Source organism: Rhinolophus hipposideros (genome assembly GCF_964194185.1).
Source record: "Rhinolophus hipposideros genome assembly, chromosome: 20".
Lineage (NCBI taxonomy): Eukaryota > Metazoa > Chordata > Mammalia > Chiroptera > Rhinolophidae > Rhinolophus > Rhinolophus hipposideros.
The window spans coordinates 36,432,416-36,452,609 of NC_138066.1; the positions used below are offsets into that span (position 1 = coordinate 36,432,416).

Sequence of the window (20,194 nt, forward strand, 5' to 3'; positions counted from 1 at the left end):
CCCTGAAATGACAGGTGTCAGGACAACGTGCGTCCAGCCACATTCAAGGCCATTCAGCTTAGCACCCCTAGGCCTCTACCCCCCCTTTTCTGCCCCCAGTCGCTAATTTTATTGACCTGTAAAAGGCACGTTGCTGGCAGGGGCAGTAACAACTGAAGGCAAAGTGGGAGCAGATGGGCAGAAGGGACCCCGGGGAGCCAAGATACGATAGGAAGGAGAAGGGTGACTCCTGGAGCCAGGGCCATTGGACACTGGAGATTAGGAGGAAGGGGGCCCTGGGAAACAAGGTTATACCCCTTTGTGGGGGTTGAGGGGTGGAGGCCAGAAAGCCAAGAACTGGAATTTCAGCTCTCAATCAGATAAGAGGTGGACTGAAGAAAGAATATACTGGGGAAGAGAGAAAGCATTATTTCCCATATACCCTGAGGTAGGACCAAGGATTGTAGCAGGAGAGAAGGAGGTTAGATGGCAGGAAGGACTGCCATCCTGCTCTCAAATCTCTGCCCTAGCCCCCTCCCTTCTCCTGAAGGTGACTCCTGCCTGCTGGGCCTCTTACTACAGAAATAGCCCTTTCCCTGAAGAATCAACCCAGATCTTGCCTTTCTTTTTCTTTCTTTCTTTCTTGTTAAAATGAGAACAGAAAATTTAGGCCTTTACAACTTCCCCCACCCCCATGTCTACACCTCAAATTCTTTTGACCTCTACCCAGCCCGGGGGAGATAACATGGGGGTTAGGAAAAGATGGAGAGGGGGGCATTGGGTTTGGACCCTCTTACGGGATGGAGAATTTCCTGGAAGACCTCATATTTTTGATGGCTCTCAAATTTAGACTTTTGATGCTCCCTCCAAATGAGCTTACATGATAGCCATAAAACGGGGTGTTAAAAAATAACAACACTTTTAACATTAAAAATATACTCCAAAGCAGATCAGTGGATGGGGGAAGGAGGAGGTATTATAATGGGGACAAGAAAAGTTCTGAGGCTGTTCATTATCTTGATTGTGGAGGAGCCTACATACGTTAAAATTGATCAAACTGCACACTACAAACATGTACAGTTTATTTTGTCAATTATGTCTCAACAAGTCTGTTTTAAAAATACCATTTTCTACAGCAATTTTCCATTTCTTTTTTTTTAATTTATGGGGACCCTCATAAAATAGAAATAGCCTTGGCAGGGAAGGAATGTCAAGGGGCCAAGGGAAACTGGTGATTCTAGTATAGTCGTCTCCTCTTATCCGTGGGGGATATGTCCCAAGACCTCCAGTGGATGCCTGAACCCACAGATAGTACCCAACTCTACACATACTATGTTTTTTCCTGTACATACATACATAACTAGGATAAAGTTTAATTTATAAGTTAGGCACAGTAAGAGATTCACAACAATAAAATAGAACAATTATAACATACTGTAATAAGTTATGTAAATGTGGTCTCTCTTTCAAAATATCTTCTTGTACTGTACTCACCTTCTTGTGAGGATGTGAGATGACCCAATGCCTATGTGCTGACACGAAGTGAGGTGAGTGATTTAGGCATTAGGACAGAGCGTTAGGCTACAAAGGGTTACTTGGACATAAGCACTTAGATACCTCGATTGATCGCTGATATCCTACATGGCTACTAAGTGGCTACCAGGCAGCATATACAGTGTGGATATGCTCAACAAAGGAAAGATTCACATCCCCAGTAGGACGGAGCAGGATGGCGCGAGGTTTCATCACACTACTCAGAATGGTGCACAATTGAAAACTTGTAAATTGTTTATTCCTGGAATTTTCCATTTAGTATTTTCAGATTCCAGTTGACTGCGGGTAACTGAAACTGCAAAAGCGAAGCCGCGGATAAGGGAGCACCACTCTACAGTGTGGTTATTCTTCTGCCTCAGTTCTCCCTCCACCCCGTTGCCACACCATCCAGTGTGTCTGAAAGTATCTGTGCGGATGTGAGAGACGTCAGATCAGCTGTGACCCTTCAGCTGCTGCGTCAGTGCGGGAGCTGGAGCACGTGGGGTTCCTCTGGGGCTGGTCAGCATGGGGGCCCTGAGCTGGTGACTCAGGCAGGAGGAACCTGTACACAGGCTTGGCTCAGGGGAAGATGGTGGCTGCTACGGATTCTCCCGCCCCCTGCAGCCTGAGCCGGGCACTGCAGTGACAAGACGGTCAGTTCAGGGAGAGGTCTGACAGGCTCTGGGCACAGTACTGCACGTAGTCGAAGTCAGGCACAGGGAAGGGCACGCGGGACCACTTCTTGGCCTGGACTCGCCCTCGTGGTGTCTCCAGCAGCATGCTGCGGACTTTGAGCACCGGCAGCTTCACTGACTTGTAGATTATCTGCAGGCCCCAGAGCTGGGGGTGGGATGGAGACGGCAGGGTCTGAGTCTCTGCCCTCAGACTGGGCTTCTGTCTCAAGCTAGGGTCCCTGAATGTAGGGACCATGTCTCCTACCTCAAACAGAGCTATCCCCCCCATCACACTGTGGGTTCCCTAACACAGGGGCTGGACCACCCCCCTCAGACTGGGGCTCTTGGGCCAGGGCTGTCTCCCCCGTCCCAGTAAAGGCACCCTGACGGCTGGGACCCCTCTCTCAGAATGAGGACTTCTAAAGACGAGCTGAGAGCCATGGCCCCAGCACTTACTTCCCCACAGGTCTTGCAACTAATGACACCCCCAGGCTTCCAGTCCTTGAAGACTCTGTCCATGACCACAGGCTTCTGGGAGACGTTGTAGTAGATCCTGGAAAGGAATGGAGTAGCCACAGCCTTCATGGACCCCCAGCCCCAGACCACATGCCATCCTACTTTCCGAGTCTCTGCCTGGGCCTTGGGCCTTCCTGCCTGTTGAGAGGCACAGAGAGGTCCATAAGCTCTGCCTCCATTCCACTCCCTTCTGCCCAAGTTCAGAACTCAGCACTACCTACCTGGATGACCTCAACAGCCTCCCAGTGGATCCCCCAGAGCCATCCTTCCACCCCATCCCATCCTCGCTCCCACCCCCACACTTTCCTTCTGCCAACTGCCAGAGTATCTTCTAAAAATGTAAATCTGACTCTGACATTTCCTTGCTCAGAATACATCGAAGACTCCCCACCACCTACAGGATAAAGGCTAAACTTTCAGGTCTGACCTTCAAGGGCCTCCACAGGCTCGTCTGTCTTCCTTCAGAATCTCTTCCACTCAAGTCAACCCGTGTTGCTCCTGTCATCCCTGTCTGTTGGCATCATCTCACAGCCAAACCCAACCCATCCATCAAGACCCAGTTGAAATGCTACCTGCTCAAATGAGAGAATCTGTGTGAAGACCCTTGGCCCGGGGGCCTGGCATACAATAGGTGCCTAATACACATTTACTGAAATCATGAATGAAGGGAGGATGGGGGAAGGCTACCCTCTAGGGGGCAGAGGATGAAGAGATGGCTGCGGGACAACCAGCCCCTCTTGATGTCTTCACAGTAGGGAGGGCCAGGGGGCCAGTTTGTGGCCCCTGGGCTTTTGGCACCCTGAATTCCAGTTCTTGCTCAACCATACAGTGGCTGTGTGAGCTTGGGCAAGTCACTGCGCCTCTATTTCCTCACCTATAAAATAGGGTGGTGATAAAACCTATCTAACCCTTAATGTACCCCACCCTCCCTTTTGTCTGGACAGCCCCTTCCACAGGTCTCACGAGAAATTGGGGTTCACGTTGACATGGTGGGTGCCCTCCACCTTCTGCAGGTCGTTCCCGTAGCCCACGGCCACCATGCAGTTGACGCAGAGGAGACGCACAAGCTCCGCTCGAAACTGGTGCCGCTGACTCTCCTGCTGGGCCGCCTGGGCTGCCCGTCTGACCACAGCTGCCCGCTGCAGATCTCGGATCTGGGGTGGGAGGGCACACCAGGCATGGCTGAGGGCCAAAGAGACCTGACCCCAAGGAATGCTCCCACGAAGACAAAGGGCTTCCAAAGACCTCAGATCATTAGTACCCGGAAGAGACTTTTCTCAACCCTCCCTGGAGCTTTCAGAAGCAGCTCGGTGGAGACAAATAATACTGGGGTCGGGGGCAACAGTGGGAAAGGGGCAAGCTTTCTCACTGATTCTGCCCCCACTCTGAAGGATTTTGTGCAAAGCTACTTCTTTGAATCTAACATGAGGTACCATTAATAATCATGTTGGGAGAACAGGAGAAAATAAGGACCATCCTCTGCAAGGCTAGACGATGGTGAGTCCACTCAGGGGACTGATTTAAGTCCTGGTTCTGGGCTCTTTTTCTGCATGTGTCTTTGTTTGTTTCCCTCTGCTTGGTTCCAAAAGGGCTGTAAGGCAGCTCTCACACATACACCAAGTATTTGCTGACAAGGATAAATTAAAAGCCCTGCACAAGGCCTGTTCCCAAGGCACTATGGAAAAACAGCCATTGCCTCTCTGGCAACCCCTTGCCTGGCCTCTACCCTTCTTTGGATTCAAACCTTCCCCAGGTGGGCAAAGTTAGCCCCCAGAGGAAGGTGGAACAGGAATGTGTATGTGTCTGCATCAGAGATCCTCCAGGCAGTACGACCACAGCCCCCTCCCCATAGGGCCCACAGGTTGCTCACAGACCTTGGCCTGGTACTCAGCCTGGTCCATCTCCTGCACAGCAGCCACTGCCCGTTCCATCAGAGTCTCCAGTGCCTCGTTGGTCTGCTCCCGTCGCAGCTCCCGACTGCCATAGGTTGCCACGAATGAGTACACACTTTGATCAGCCCGGGCACGGCCTCTTGCCTGGGGAGGGAGATAAAAGAGGGGCCTGAGTGGGGCTGGGGTCCCACACAGGATCCTTCAAAGGCTGTTGAGAGGGATGGTTTGGGCACCTGGACCATAGAGATCTCGTTGGTCAGGAGCCCATAGCGCACCACCACATTGCACTGGGGGATGTCTAATCCCTCTTCTGCCACACTCGTAGCCACCAGGAGGTTCAGGGTACCATCCCGGAACTTTCGGATCACTTCTTGCTGGTCCCTCTAGGGGTGAAAAAGGAGGAGAAAAAGGAAGGCACATGAAATAGGTTCAGCCCTTTTACTAACAATCTTGGCCCCTTTCCCGAGGGACCCTGAGTCTCTACCTTTATCTCCAAGTACGCCCAGGATCTTCTCCATCTTCCCAGGTGACCATCTAACCCCTTGCTTCTCTAGGGACTGTACTGCCTCTGTACTCTAGGAGCTCTCAGGACCTACTCTTCTCCTGCAAAGAACCCCCAGACCCCCGATCCTCTGTCCTGAGGACATCACTCATCTCTTGCCCCGCAGACCCTCATGTTTCTGCTTCTCTGCCCCCAGAGACCCTCAGATTGAACATTCAGCCCTGAAGTCAATCTCAGTGTTCACCTCTCTCCCCCAGCTCTCCGCCCGCTGCCTGGGAATAATCAGTCCCCCCATCTCTATGTGCTGAAGACCCTGTCCCCTTCTCCCCTGGGGAATGCCCCCAGCCTCAGCTCCTTTCCCCAAAGCCCATACCTGGGTCATATGGATGGTCTGGCTGCTGTTTCCAGCCCCTATCAGCAAGTGGGCCCTGATGTCCACTGTCTGCAGACCAGGCTGCTGCTGGAGCCAGAGCAGGAGGGAGTGCGTGCTCTGGCGGGTGCAGGTGAAGATGATGCCCCGGGGACTCCCAGGGCTCCTGAACTGCTTCTGCAGGATCTGTTCCAGCATCTCCAGTTTGGGGTTCTCTGGGCCATGGGTTGCCAGGAGGGCCAGCTCATTCTTGTTGTCTGCCAGAAAAACCCCAAACCAGAGGCATAGGACTCAGGCCCAGAGGTGGGCAGGGCATGAAGGTGGGTGGGCTAGGATTGCAGGAGTCCAGAGGGGGCCCGAGGATACCTGCTCCTGCCTAATTTCTCCTGAGCAGCACCAAGAACGCATGTGAGGATACCCTCTGCCCACCCAGCCTTACACCAGGGACCTACAGTCTAGAATCCTTTGCTCACATACCTTATCCAGCACCCCTCTTCAATCCTGCTACCAGGATGACCCTTGACCTTGTCATGCTGACCTCTGCAACCCAGGATTGACTCAACCTCAGGTCTCTTCAGAAAGATCCTTGCCCTCCAACCCGTGCCAAGGCCTCTAGCCTTAAATTTCACCCTCTAAACACCTCACTTTCCCAGTTCAAAGGTACCACACACCCTAGACTTTCAGAGACAGTCCCAATGAAATGGTTTTCAAAAAATCTTTGTCAAGAACTTAAATTAGTTTTCACATCTATGCAAACCTTCACAAATGAGGGCATACATACATCTTTCGTCATATCCACAGCTTTGAGTTTTGGTTATAAAAATGGGGCTCCAGTACCCTCGTTGGCACCTTCCCAACCCACGATGGCGTCCGGGCCCTGGCTGGCCTCTGACAGCTAGCCCCATTCCGATCCCCCTCCTCCCAGCAAACCTCACCATCAAACAGCGCCAGCAGCCAGCGCTCTGCGCGCAGGATCTGGGTCTTGGTGGTGCGCTCCCTGTCGTAGAAATCCTGTAGCACCGCCAGGGCGTCCACCGCACGGACCGCGTCGTGTACGAGCAGCGCGTCATTGTAGCGCCGCAGGTGAAGTGCAAACACTCGCCGCTGCTGGAGGCCGGCCTCGGCCGCTGCAGGCGGGCAGGAGGCGCAGGATCTGAGCAGCCACGCCCCGAGGGCCCAAGACAGCCTAGACTCCGCCCCTAGAGGCTCCGCCCAGGCAGGCTCGTTCCGGGCTGCCCAGCCCCCACATCCACCGCCTGGGCCACCCCTCTCACCGTTCTGGCTCAGCTCCACCACCTGCTGCTCGTACATCTGAGTCCCGAAGTCCCGGCTCAAGTTGGGCATCTCCAGGCGGTCGTGGATTTGGTCCATGAGCTTTTTCAGCATGTCCCCGAAGGGGTCCTGGATGAGAAGAGTGAAAGCATGAGGGAATTACCATACACATGGAGGAATGGGCACTGGGGTGGGGAGGGCTGCTCTCTGCGTGCTGTGTGGCTACTGCAGTCCGTGTTGGAAAGGAGGGAGTTCCGGAGGGAGGCCAGCTGTGGTGTGAAGTCCTGGCTGGCGGCGAGGGCGGGGTGGGGAGGCGTGGGGGGTCAGATTCCCACACCTGGGTCTCCACCCCCTACGTGCCCTTGACCTCTGGCCTGAGCACAGTGATGTCTAGTCCTTGTCCAGCCTTGTCATAGCAGACACCAGTCAGTGTCCAATGGCAGGAGAGCTTGGTGTTCTCCTTACAGCGCCCCTTCTCCATACAGCGCCCCTTTGCAGCTGTATGGTTTGCAAAGCGCAAGGTTTACATAGATGCCTAAGGTGGCATCTGAGTGAAACCAAAGAGCAGGCTATAGGCATGGGCTGCATCTGCTCCATTTTACAGAAAGAAGAAATGGAGGCTCAGATACATAAGCAAGTAACCTGAAGTCACAGAACTAGTAGTAAGGATGGAGTCAGGGCTCAATCCCAGGTGCCCTAATTTCACTCCAGACCACACCCCAACCCCATGCCCTCCCTCCACACACCTGGCTGTGCCTATGGCAGAGGTCATACTGTTTGCAGGGCTGGTGGCAGTGCTCTTGCAGCTGGGGGCGGTGGTTCTGGGATGACATGATGCGCCACGTGTCCAGGTTGGCACAGAGCTGGGGCGACAGAGAGGGGTTTACTGGAATAAGGGGGGTCCTGTAGGGACACTGGGTAGAGTTTGGGGGCAGGATGGGTCCCAGCCGAGGCAGGGCCATTGTGGGTGGAAATTTATTTATTAACAAGTATTTCTTGCTTGCCCTCTCTGTGCCAGGTGCTGTTCTAGGTATATTGCGGAATCACAGCATCTTATGTTGGAGTTGGGGAGACATGATAAACTAGGAGAGAACAACACAATGAGACAATTTCAGATAGTGTTAACGAACTCTGAAGATAATAAAGTTGAATAATATGACCGAGTACAGTGGGGGTAATGGGGGATGACTTTGAAGGGGTGACATTTAAGCTGTTCCCTGAAATGACAAGAAGGAGCCAGACAGGTAAAGTGCAAGGGGAAGGGCACTCAGGGCAGAAGGAATGGCAAGTGCAAAAGTCCTGAGATGGGAACAAGTCTGATATGATCAAGAGACAGAGAGAAGTTCAGTATAGCAGGAGTGAGGGAGGGTGAAGGAAATGAGCTTGGACAGGTAGGCAGGGGCTAGGTCACATGGAACGTTGTAAGCCAGAATTAGAATAAAGTGCAATAAGAAGTCTTTGAAGGCTGGAACATAGGTGGGAAGGTGTGTCCGGACCCTGCCTGGGGGAGCCTGGGTGGGCATAGGGTAGGGCAGGCCAGAAAGGTCCCTGGTAGGTCAGGCTGGGGGAGGGTCACATGGGCCAAAGCTGACCTGCAGGATGTGTTCAATGGCTCCATCGAGCTTGGTGGCCCTGCCAGTGCCTGGGGAGGCGGTGAGACCCAGCACTTGGGGCAGGGGCCGTGTTCTCCGGAGTTTATGCTCTAGGTACCGGCTCAGGATGACGTTGTAGACAGTGTCTTTGTGCGTGTGGTGACACTCATCCACCACAAGTAGGGAGAACTCTGGGGGCACATGAGGAATGCCGTGACCTATGTTTGCAAAGCCCTTCCTCCCATAAGCTTTGTTTCATGTGCTCCCCACAAATCATCTGAGAATTCCTCCCTTCCTTCAACTTGCAGCCAAGCCCCAGAGAACAGCCAGCCAGACAGGGATGATTTAATTCCATTTTACAGATTAGTAAACTGAGGCTTAGCTGGGGGAAGGGATTTGCCCAAGATCCTGCACTGTAGACAGATCTTTTTCTCCAAGGAAGTTATGTTGGGATTTGGTGAATGAAGAACACCTACTTTACTCCCACAAAATCTAACATTTTTGCTAGAAGAGGGGGTCTAGGATACACAGAGCTCTCACCATTGAGCTCCACATGCTCGTCCTCCTCGGAGCTGGTCAGTGCTATCTGCAGCAGCTCAGCTGTGCAGATGAGCAGGTCATTCTTCCGGGCCAGGTGGCCAAAGCCGGGTCGTAGCCCCATGTCCCCACTCAGGGTTGCAATGGCCCAGCGCCCACCCAGCATACGGCTGAACTCCTCACAATGCTGGGTCACCAGGTGTACCTGGGGGTGGACACGAGATGGGGAGAGGAAGGTGGATCAGGTGAAAGGGGATAGGGAGGAGGCAAGGTGTGGGATGGGTAAAAAACACACAACTGAGCTTAGAGATGGCCACAGCAGCTCTGGTGTTCTGGAGGCTCTTGAGAGGCACCCCGGGAGCTGAGAGCCCACTGAGGGGAGAGCAGGCAACTCACCCTATTGACCAATACAACCACCTTGGCTCTGTCCACAGTCTCGAGATGCCTCTTGGCCACATAAGCAGCTGCCCGTGTCTTCCCGGCGCCCGTGGGCAGCCATATGATGATATTCTTGCCTTCCAGGGCAGGCATGATCACCTCCCACTGGTAGGGTTGCAGCTCCATTCTGGGAATGGCAGGGCACTCAGACCCCTGGCCCTCCTGGCCCCCTCCCGGGCCTGACCCCCTCAAAGCTGTCCCCCACTCACTCCCAACCAGCCCAGTCCGGTGCAGAGAACTCCATTTGTCCAAGACTCCATCCATCCTGCTTAAGGCTGGACAGGGCACGAGGACCTACCAGGAAGCTGATCTCATCAGAGGGGAGGTACAAGTAACTGGACTCCACCTGACCCCTGCCCACCTCACCTGCACCACTTGCCAGGGGCAGCCCTACGCAGCGTAGCCCAGATGCCTGTCGCTGAGCTCTGCTGAGATCTGGCTCTGCTGAGATCGAAAATGGAAACTGAAACTGAGGGGAGGAGCCAGCCCAGCCGAGATGAAGCTTGGCCTTAGGAATCTCCCTTCCCTGACCCACAGAAAAAAACTGCATGGTCCTCGGAGTGGGAACAGAACTGCTGACAGGAAAGTACCATTTCGTAACTTCTGGGTCCTGCCAGCCACCCCTGTCCCCAAGAGCAGAGTCTCCACCACTCCACCCCACCCCCACTCCTTTTGGAGTCAGCTGTAACCATGTCACCCAGGGAAAGGCAGCCAGGTGGAGATTTGGACTCCTGTCACCCTGGCACCTGGATGAGAAACAGCCAGAAGTGGGGAGAAGCGGGGGCTGCAGCCAGGCAAGTCCTGTCACCCCAGGGGCACGGTGACTAGTCATGAGGCTTGTTGGGGAGGTGTCCCCAGCACCACCTGAGCTTAATCGGTTCCAGCTTGCTAGAGGTCCTGGTGGGAACAGGGTCAGGCTGCTGAGGCCTGGGATTCTACTGAAGAAACAATCACACAGCAAAAAAAAAAAAAGAAAAGGCTTTATTGATCCCTCCAAGGGATTAATGCCAGGATACGAATGGTCCCCATATCCCCAACCACTGGGGGACAGAACACCGCAGGGCGAGGCATGGCCCCTACATTCCAGGTTAAACTTCCCACCCCTGGAGGCCCCTCACTCAAGCTAAAATTGGCAGTCTCGCCTTGGAGGAAGCTGACCTGGGTCAGGCCCAGACTCCACAGCTCTGTAAGAACCAGGGCTGGGGGCCACCAGGGCTGGGCAGGGTTCATCCTCTGGCCACCAGCCACGGCAGAAGGGCTGAGCCCCCGACCCAGGAGGCCCCTCCCAAGGTCAGACACAATGAAGGGTGAGACAGCTACAGGCATGGGGGTGCCTGAGGGCCCAGGCCGGGCTGCAGGATTAGGGGATGAAGGGCCCCTGGGTAGAGGGACCTGAGAGAAACCCGGGCACCAGGGTCCCCGTAGGGATCAGATCAGAACCCGAGGTGGAGACATTTGAGGTGGAGGCAGTGGTCCAAGGTGGGGGACTACTTGTCAATAAGTCCCCCCTCTTTGAGCTTGAAGTAGAAGAACTTCTCCAGAGCACTGGCACAGCGGCAGTACTCGCTGTCCGGGGGGTTGTACTCGCGGCAGTTGGCGATGACCCGCTGCAGGTCAGCCACAAAGAGCTTCCGGGTCACATAGTAACGGCTGCGCAGGCGTTCCGTCATGGTCTTCAGGTCTGGGGCAGCAGGGCAGAAGGGCATGACTTTAGGAGGCCGAGGAGAGTGGGTCAAAGGGGCTGTGCGGCCCACTGAAGGCAGGAGCAGGAAGAGATTTGGGGGCGGAAGTGGAAGGAAGGGGTTGGGATGGGGCATCCTCACCGATGGGGAACCGAATGACCTCATAGTAGTCAGGGGCCTCCGACTTCTTCACGGGCTCCATGAAGGGCCAGGCACTGGGGTGTGACTGGAGAGGAGAGGACAGGAGAGCTAGGGCCAAGCCCACTGGGCCCCAGGCCCAGCTTGTGACTGCCGCCCACCCCAGACTGGGTCATAAAGCCATAAGCCATTGGCGCAGGAACTCCCAGAAGGGAGCTTGGTCTCCGCACCTTGATCTGGGCCAGCAGGTTTTTGAGGGTTGTGTAGAGCTGGTCAGGGTCTTTCAGTTCCTTCCTGGGGCAACAGATGCCAAGTCTGAGGTCCTGGTCCCTCTGCCTCCCCCAACACCCTCTCCCTCCATACAATACTCACCCCTTCTCCTTCCCCAGCGGTTTCCAGCCTGTCTCTCCTGCAAAGTGGGGAGTGGGGAGAACATCCCTAAGAATGCCTGTCCACACCACAAGCAGCATGCCTCCTCCCCCACCAAGGCCCCTGCTCACGAATGCCAGGGACACTCTCCACAGGTATCTGCCTCACACCCTCCTTGAAGCAGCTGAGCCCGGGGTAGACCTTTCGGATCTGGGCCTGTTTGCGCTCAATCAGCTTCTTGATGATCTGAGGAAGGAAGGGTCTGAGGGGCCAACCCCAGCCCCAGCAACTACCCTCCCAGGGCCATTATCAGAGCCCGCACCACTGAGGCCAGGTGCCTCCCCTCCTAACTTCCCTGGAGGCAGCGCAGGAACCAAGACCCTGGCCCCACCTCACACGTGCACGTGCATGGACACAGGGTACACGTCCACACACGTGCTCATCCCCACACACACATTCCACAAAAAGCCCCATGGGTGAGCGCACACGCACACACACAACCTCCTTCTGCTTCTTGATGATGTGGGAGAGCTCCGTGTAGGGGATGCGGGGGTTCAGCTCACACTCCATCAGTGTCGCCCCCTCATAGTCCTTGATGTAGCCCAGGTAGCGGCTCTTGGGCACCTTGATGTCCTTGGAGAAGCCCTAGGGAGTGGGAGTCATGACCCAACCCATCGGCAAGACTTTTCCAACCTTAACAGCTCCTCCCCCACTCTCCCCAGTTCCTGAACCGCCTCCAGAGGTCCCCAGCACAGCACTCTGCACTTTGAAGGCTCAATCTGTCCCAGGAAAGATTCCAGGTCACGTGCCCCTCTCAACTCACCCCCAAGAGCCTCCAAATTCTGCCGGCCACCCCGCTGCCCTACAGGACCCCACTTGCTGGGGCAGCAGCCGGAGGAAGACAGGCAGGCAGGATGTGCCCACGGGTGCTGGACAGCACAGGGGACACAAAGGGAGGGACTCCCAGTCCATCCACACCAGGAGGCTAAACAGAATGACCCCTACCCCAGGTGGCGGGCAAGTGTGGGGTGGGGTGAGGCGAGGGTCACCTGCTTCTTGAAGTAGCCAATGGCATACTCATCAGCATAGGTGAGGAAGTAGAGGATGTTGTGTTTGATGTGATACTCCTTCAGGTGGTTCATCAGGTGAGTCCCATAGCCCTGCGGGGGAGGAAGCAGGGCTTACCAGGGAGGAGGGGCAGGCCTCAGGAGGGCCCTGAACCCAGCGAGGAGGGGGCAGGTTGGGAAGGAGGTGGGGTACCCAGGAGATCCAAGGCAGGTAGGAAGAAAGGGGACCAGCAGAGGGGGGGAAAAGTGCAGGACGCTCCATTTCTAAGTGCTCGCTCTGGGCCAGGTACGGTGCGTGGCGCTTTGTAGGCCGATTCTCAAGTAAAGTCATGAGGTAGATATTACTGCCATTTTACAGAAGGAAAAACTGAAACTCAGCTACATGGGGAAATGCGTCCAAGGTCAGGCAGCCAGCCATGACAGGGCCAGGATCCAAAACCAACCAGAAAGTTGCTGTCCACAGGCTACTGCTCCCTGCTCCCTGGGCCTCAGAAATGGGGGGAAGGGAAGGGGTACACCAAGGACCCTACTGTCAGGGCATTTGAAGCGTGAGGAGACACTGTTTCCCACACATGTCAGGACCAAGGAGGCACCGTGCAGATCTGGGTTATGTAAAAAGGAGAAGCAGGGACTCTATTAGTGGGTCTGTTGTGACAAAGCCAGGACTATCACCCAGCAAGGCTATTGTAAAAATTACTTACTCCCCAACGTATGTAAATGTTCTCGTGATGAAAGAAATTCACGTCCATTTAAAAGTGTGACTGATTCTTGGGATCCATTTGTCAACAGGCGTTTATTTAATGCAGGTATTAGAGTATAAGTGCCACCTTGTGGGGGAGTGAGGAACTGTCTGGCCACGAAAAGGGGATGGGGGCTGCGGCATCACCATTTCCTCTGCTCCGACCTGGTCCCAACTCAGAAGCGGGTGGTGGATGGGGTCGGGGCTGGGGCTGGGAGCGTGCACTCACCTTCACCTGTTCATTTGAGGTGACAGCACAGAAGACAATCTCGGTGAAGCCCTGGGTAGGAAACATGCGGAAGCAGATCCCACCAATGACCCGCCCGTCTTTGATCAAGGCCAGAGTCTTGTGCTTCCTGAGGGGAGAGGGAACAGGTCAAAGTCCCTATCTGTCCCCCAAATGTTCCCAAGCTCTCCACAGCCCTGGAGGCCTGGGCTGTAGTTGGGGCTGGGAACTGAGAAGCAAGAATTCCCGAAGTTGGAGGAAGAAGCCTGGGGAGGGGTGGACAGGCCAAGAAAGACCGGCGCCCGGGGGGTGGTGCTGTGGGGTTGCGGCTCTCCTGGGAACGCACGGGTCAAAGACGAGGCGGGCGATATACTCCTTGGGCATGCGGGGCAGCTGATGGGAGAAGACATTCTGCAGCCCCACGAGCCAGAGCAACACCCGCCGGTTGGCCTTGGGCGTCAGCGAGTTGCCAATGACGTGGAACTCGATGATGCCACGACGTTCCTCCAGGCGGGCTGTCTCGTCCCGGGCTGCATTGGCCGACAATAGGCTCGTCTAGGCACCAGAAGAGAAGCAGTGAGCTAGGGTCTCAGGTCCATGAGGCCCTCTCCCCGGATGGCCAGCAAGCTGCGCTGCTTACCTCAGGCCCCAGCATGGCGGCAGGGTCAGTGATGGTGAGCATGACCTCGTTGACCAGCTCCATGGGGATGTCGCCCATCACACGGAGCCTCTTGGCATCCTCTAGGGTCAGGTTCTCTGGGAGCTTCCTCTTCTCACCTGCTGAAGAGGTTGGCAAGGTCTCCCAGGGACAGCAAGAGAGGTTGGGGGAAGGGTGAATGGGGTCAGAGGTCAGGGGTCAGGTACCCACCTGGCATGGGCTCAGCACCTCCAGAATCTAGACTCAAGGAGCTGTTGCTGCTCCCACCTATGGTGGGGCTGAAGATGGGGGCGCTGGGAACAACCGCTGCACTGACTGTAGCTGAGAGACAGAAGAATCGGGGGACAGGGGTCAAAGGTGTTGGTGGATCCCCAAAAAGAGATGTAGACCCTCCAACCCTCAGGTGAGCCCTCCTGCATGTCCCCACTGCTGCCATTCACAGCGCCTCGTCCCCAGCAGGGGCTGAGCTCAGCCAGGAAGGCCAAGCAGATATCCTGCAGAACCTGCTGTGGCACATACCTGGCCGGGGCACCAGCTGGGTCCCCTCTGACGGCGGCATGGTGAAGCCTGACTCCCAGATCGGAGAGTTTGCTCCGTAGATCTCCTCCTCCAGCATGGACAGGAACCTGTGGAGAGGGGACAATCTGTCCCACACTCTGGCCAACCAAGGGACCAGCCTGGGCCAGACACCAGGGCACTGGACATGGATCAAAGAAACAGATCCTGTTCTCAGGAACTGGGAGCCTAAGAACAGGGACAACTTCTGCCTTCAGATTAGGGGGCGGCACAGTCCTCCTCCTTCTGGGAGACCCTGATCGAAGGCCGGAGGGCAGTACAAAATCCAAGACAGAGACCAGAGGCCCAGTCTGCCAGTGCACCGATGAAGGAGACAGGAGCTGAACTGGCACCGTCCTGTACTGTGTGGCCAGACAGGGCACCAAGTCACGCTGGTCCTCAGTGCCAAAATAGGGCCCAGAATCCACCCCTTCCTGCCACCTTATTCCCATCTGGGGGCAGAAGGGGCACGGGAGGCCCTGGATTAGTCAGTAAAAGCTTCTTGAACTGGACAGCTATGAGCACGTTTAAAATGAGAAGAAGGTGTGGCAGAACAGAGAAAAATCTTACTGAAAGAACTAGGAGTGGAAACTGGTTTTACCTCAAGTGTAAACTCTGGTCTTTTGAAGTGTTGTGGTAGAAAGGACTCTGAGGCTGTGTCCAGGCCCCATGGAAACAATTACTAATGTCTACCAGGGGTGTGGATGGGGCTAGTGTTAGCACTCAGGCCATGTACCTGCCATCCCCAGCCTAGTACACACAAAGGCAAATGCTAGCAAGTTGTGTCTGGGCCATGGGCAAATCTGCCAGGTAGATGCCCAGATCCCAGAAGGCTCATGGAGGGAGAGGAAGGACCAACTCAGGAAGCCTTCCTGGAAAAAAGGGGACATCAGGGAGGATGTGAACTTGGGGCTAAATCATGATAGACCAGAAAGAGCCTTACTTGGGGAAGTGGGTAAGGATAAGGGTTCTCTTCTCGGGCACCAGCTTGTCCTTCTCCACCCGGAACTTCTCTAGCAGTTGTCGCCGGGTAACAGTGAAGATGGAACGGAGAAGGCTTCGCCCAAAGACATGAGTGGTCTCGTAGCGGGGCAGGCTATCGCAGCTCTGGGGCACGTGGCAGTAACAGAGCCATCTGCAGGGAGTGCGGAAGTGGTAAGTGAGAGTGGAAACCACTGAGCTCAGGCTGGGCCTTCAAGCTTCCCCTCATGCTGGCTGGGCCTACCTGGTGTAATTGACCTTGTAGGTCGCCACATCCTCAGCCTGAGACCTCTGCCGAAATTGGGCAGGTGTCTCAAGCTTCCAGTAGTTAAGGCAGAGTAGGAACATCTTTGACAGCTCAAACATCGTCTGCCGCTCCCGAGGAGCCAGATGACTGAACTTGTACTGCACAAAGTTTAGCACACCCTGAGAAGGGGTGGGCAGGAGACAAAACCAGGAAGGAGGTGTGAGCAGCCAGCAGGGGCTTCTTATCCAAAAATAGAGACTTCCTAAGGGCAGCAGCAATGCTCTCCTCTCATTCTGAGGCTCTATGTGAAGAAAAACTGGCCCCTCTCACACACACCCCGAGGTTGGCACAATACATGTTCCCCTCTTGGAACCTCTCCCATTCTCAGTTTGATGAGGATGGAGAACACAGGCTCCCCACTCCTCCAAATGCCCCCAACTCTCTTGCCCCCTTCTTCATCCCACCTGTTCAATATTAGGCTTCTCAAATGGGGGGCTGCCCAGAGACCCCTCCACTACAGGCCGGGTCATCTGCAGGATGCATTTCCGCAGGAGCTAGAGGAAGAGGAAGAGGGAGGGGTAGAGGTCAGCAGAGCTCTGAGATGCAGAGTTCCCAGCCTCAATTCCTTTGCTCGCTCACTCTCTGCGGAGGAAGCTCACCTTGAAGAGGTAGAAATAGACCTGCTTAGTGTCTGTATCCTCCTCCTTGTGAACAGACATGAACAGATTCTCCACGTCCACCACCATCCCCAGCAGCCGGTTAATCTCATCCTCTGACACATTCTCCAAGTGGGACACGTGGTCAGCTACAAGAACAGGTGGTAGAATTGGGAAGAACACACAGAAGACATCAACAGGGTTTTCTGCCCCTCTTCATAGCCAGCTACGATACACTCAGTCTCTCCAAACACTATGACCAGCACTAAGACTGACTGCTCCTGTGTGTCAGCCCTGGGTGACCCCTTGTTTCTTCTGAATTGGCAGATTTCCTTTCTCCTCCCCGGGGAGATACACATTCCCAACCCAATTCTTCCTTAGAAGGCATCTTAAGAGATGAAGCTCTGCGGCATTGAAGTCGTCCTCTCCGAGCAGGACCCGGCACCTGCCTCTTCCCCGCCACCAGCTCCAAGGCACTATCTGCCTTACCCAAGGGGTGCTCACAGCTGCGGCACAGCTCACTCAGGTTAGCAGCTGGCTGTTGCAGGTCCATGCGGGGTGCAGTGGGGGGCTTGGGGTTTTTCCAGCCATTACACTTGCAGGTTTCATTGGCCTGGAGGCAGAAGGATCAGTCAATAACCTTGTACCCCAGGGACGGGGAGCCGCTTCCGAGCCAGAGCTCCCATTGCCACCCGAGCCCTAGGATGTCCCAAGCCCCGCCCTCTCACCCCAGGCCCCGCCCCCACCTTGCAAGCCGAGAAGACCCCTAGCTTCTCAAGCTTCTTGGCACGCGGCAGCCCCCGGACTTGCGCCTTCCTCTGGCTGGCGCGCTGCTGCTGGCTCAGGCCAGGTCGAGCCGGATCCCCCCCGGTCCCGGTACCCCCACTTCCTACCCCGGGCCCCCCCGTCCCGGTGCTCCCGGCTGGAACTGCAGCTGGGGCGGGGGCTAGTGCCGGAGTAGGAGCCGGAGTCGGCGCCGAAGCCGGGCTAGGGGTAGGAGTCGGAGTTGGGGCAGGGGCTGGGGACTGAAGGGGACGGGGCTGCGCGGCCGGGGCCGGGGTGGAGGCCTGGGAAGGTTCCGCCATGGCCTCCCCCGCAGCGGAGCGCGGCGTAGCGCTCCCAGCCCTAGGGCCGCATGGGCAACCGGCGCTCAGTGCGCAGGCGTCGCTGCTTCGGAGCATTATGGGAGTTGTAGTCTTCCACCGCTGCTCCCTTTGACTCCAGCTTCCAGACTTTTCTATCCTGTCTCTTGGTCCCAGACAGCCAAGAGAAGTCCAAGTCAGCACCCCAGATTGAACCCCTCTTCATTTCCAATCTCTCTCGAAGGCTTTCAGGATAGTCAAGATTGCTGTCCCCTTGGGGATAAGGAGAAGCATCCCAGAAAAAAGGCTCTGGTTGGGGGACTCCCCTCCTAAGACCCGATGGTGGACGTGCAGACCTAGCGTCTGGGGTCGAGTTGGCTTCCTGGTACATCTCCCTCCCACCTCCATCCTGTTCCTGTCCCACCTCTTCAGAGACAGAGTTGCAGCTACGGAGGAGATTAAGCAGCAACAATTCTAGTTCTTGATATGTGAAGTGGTTACACACGTGTATTTCTCTTTGGAATACTTCAACTGTACCCTTTTGTGTACTTTTCTGTATGTACGTTATAGTTCCACAAAAAGGGTTTATTATAAAGCAGCACCAGAGGCATGGCTGTGGTCACGAAGAAGGCTGCCAAGGAGGGTATGAGGTAGAAGCAGGGAAGGGCAGAAGCCTTTCCCTACGTGTGGTAACGTCTCTTCCCCAATACCATGGGTACCTTGAGGGTTGGACCCGCGTCTTCATCTTTGTGATCCCAGAACCCAGCTGAGCCTGCCGCACGGTAGACCCAGCATGGATAAATGAGGGAAGCCAGGAAGACTGTGTCCACCTCCAAGTCCCCAATGTGTCACAGGTTTGTGCCTGGTCAGAGAAAGGCAGGACATTCCAGTGGCTCTGTCCAAGGGACAATCTTCTTGCCCCTAGGCCTGATTCTTGGAAGGACAAAAGCCCTGACATCTCAGTGTTATCTCCACTCTACTCATTTCCGCTCTGGTGTGGGGCCCACGTAGCCCAGCCTCTTTTAGCGGACCCAGTTGGGCTCCCTGCCCGCGATGGGGAGGGTCCCGAGAAAGGGCAGGATCCAGGGTAAAAGCAGCAGGGGGCGCTCCAGGGTGGCTGACAACCTGACCTATGGATATAGGACGTGCACAGCTGACCCGATACTGCAGAAGTGAAGGGAGCCCCACTGAACAGAGTTGAGCCGCGAGGAGTGGAGCCAAGGCAGAGTAGAGCCGTGCGTGGGGCAGGAGGGGCCCTCCTCTTCCTGTCCTGCGTAGAGCGCTACACTTGGGCCTCGTGCCCTTGAACAGCAGTTGCTCAGTTGGATGCAGCGGGTCGGTAGCGGTCTTCCCAACGGGAGCCAGGTGATGTCGCGGTCCCCCAGCGCAGCCCTCGCCCAACAGAACCGAGTGGCCGTACTGCCGGTGCAGCTGCTCAGGGAAGACGTGGCAGCTGCATGGGACGACATCCAGGTGGAGAATGGTTTCCGGATGAAGATGGATGCCCACGGCTTCACCCCAGAAGAGCTGGTGGTGCGAGTGGACGGCCAGTGCCTGATGGTGACGGGCCAGCGGCAAACGGAGGGCTACAACCCGGATGGGGGGTGCTACCGCATGACAGAGACGATGCAGCAGCAAATGCAGCTACCATCATCCCTGGGTCCTGCAGCCATGACCTGCTGTCTGACCCCGTCGGGCCAGCTGTGTGTCCGTGGCCAGTGCCAGGCGCTGCCTTCCGCTGGAGCCCTAACAGGTCCATCTTCGAGACTCGGGAGCCCTGGCTCTAAGAAGGGTTCCAACCTAGCCTGACCCGGTAAACCATCACCCTAGTGAGCAGCAGCCTTGGCGTCTGTGGTCTTTTATCAGGGTTGAGGTCAGAGGTGGAAGTGTAACGAAGGTAGAGGGAGGCAAGAAAGGCCCCTCAAGGTGCTGGTCCACCAAGAATTAGGCCTTTGTGGCCGGTGGAAGCTGGGGGTGGGGGTCGGGGGCGTGTTGTCCTACTCAGCTCAGCTCACTGCTTGGACCAATATCCTCAACCTTTGGCAGATGAGAGCAGCAGCGCCAGCAGGGAGCAGCAGAGGGCCGGGAGGGCCTACGTGTCACCTGGTTCCAGAACCGGCAGAGGGCTCCCTGGAGACCAGGGAGCAGATGGCTTAGACCTGGTGTGAGGCAGCTGTCTTGGCCTGACCATCACTCAGTCCACAGCTCCAGAGGTCATAGGTGTTTCTTCCTCTTCAGGGAAGAGGACCCAGTCCCTCACAGGCCTGGTACAGACTAACCGAAAACCCCAAAGAGCTTTTTTTGGTGTTTCAGAGACCAACTATTTTCAAACCCAGACTGCAAATCACCCCAATGTAATCTGGATGGGGTGGGGGAGAGGCAAATGTAGGGCCCTCTTCAAACTCGGTGAGATTCAGTTCCAAGTCAGTCTTACCCCAACCCCATGCCAGTAGCACTGGTAACCAAGGGCCTCTTTCTCCTGGTTACCA

The 20,194-nt window shown here is 55.7% G+C and overlaps 3 protein-coding genes across 5 annotated transcripts; 1 reads left to right on the top strand and 2 right to left on the bottom strand.

Moving 5' to 3' along the window:
- Positions 1-1,739: 1,739 nt before the first annotated feature.
- On the bottom strand, positions 1,740-9,736 carry DHX58 (DExH-box helicase 58). 2 transcript variants are annotated; one of them, XR_013991913.1, is made up of 14 exons: positions 9,672-9,726; positions 9,264-9,432; positions 8,871-9,072; positions 8,331-8,521; positions 7,485-7,601; positions 6,741-6,867; positions 6,402-6,593; positions 5,470-5,723; positions 4,828-4,977; positions 4,577-4,738; positions 3,707-3,856; positions 3,130-3,274; positions 2,643-2,739; positions 1,740-2,352 (listed from the first exon to the last, which is right to left on the bottom strand). XR_013991913.1 is itself a non-coding variant. In XM_081028513.1 (13 exons), exons 2-13 carry the CDS (start codon positions 9,429-9,431, stop codon positions 2,167-2,169), a joined length of 2,037 nt encoding a protein of 678 aa, XP_080884639.1. In that variant the 5' UTR covers position 9,432; positions 9,672-9,736; the 3' UTR covers positions 1,740-2,166. The 2 variants fall into 2 exon arrangements, 1 of the variants encoding a protein (XP_080884639.1); XM_081028513.1 differs by lacking the exon at positions 3,130-3,274 and having other exon boundaries at positions 3,666-3,856; positions 9,672-9,736.
- Positions 9,737-10,266: 530 nt separating this feature from the next.
- On the bottom strand, positions 10,267-17,754 carry KAT2A (lysine acetyltransferase 2A). 2 transcript variants are annotated; one of them, XM_081027143.1, is made up of 18 exons: positions 17,370-17,754; positions 17,113-17,236; positions 16,627-16,772; positions 16,432-16,521; positions 15,965-16,146; positions 15,683-15,874; positions 14,704-14,810; positions 14,395-14,505; positions 14,167-14,303; positions 13,873-14,081; positions 13,530-13,656; positions 12,544-12,654; positions 11,996-12,139; positions 11,626-11,740; positions 11,498-11,534; positions 11,356-11,419; positions 11,129-11,213; positions 10,267-10,986 (listed from the first exon to the last, which is right to left on the bottom strand). In XM_081027143.1, the coding sequence occupies exons 1-18, from the start codon at positions 17,706-17,708 to the stop codon at positions 10,793-10,795; spliced, it is 2,514 nt and encodes an 837-aa protein (XP_080883269.1). In that variant the 5' UTR covers positions 17,709-17,754; the 3' UTR covers positions 10,267-10,792. The 2 variants fall into 2 exon arrangements, with proteins under 2 accessions (XP_080883269.1, XP_080883268.1); XM_081027142.1 differs by having other exon boundaries at positions 14,167-14,306; positions 17,370-17,749.
- A 1,277-nt stretch (positions 17,755-19,031) lies between these two features.
- On the top strand, positions 19,032-19,514 carry HSPB9 (heat shock protein family B (small) member 9; the record flags this gene model as incomplete). Its single annotated transcript, XM_081028742.1, has 1 exon — positions 19,032-19,514. The coding sequence occupies one exon, from the start codon at positions 19,032-19,034 to the stop codon at positions 19,512-19,514; it is 483 nt and encodes a 160-aa protein (XP_080884868.1).
- Between the last annotated feature and the right edge of the window lie 680 nt (positions 19,515-20,194).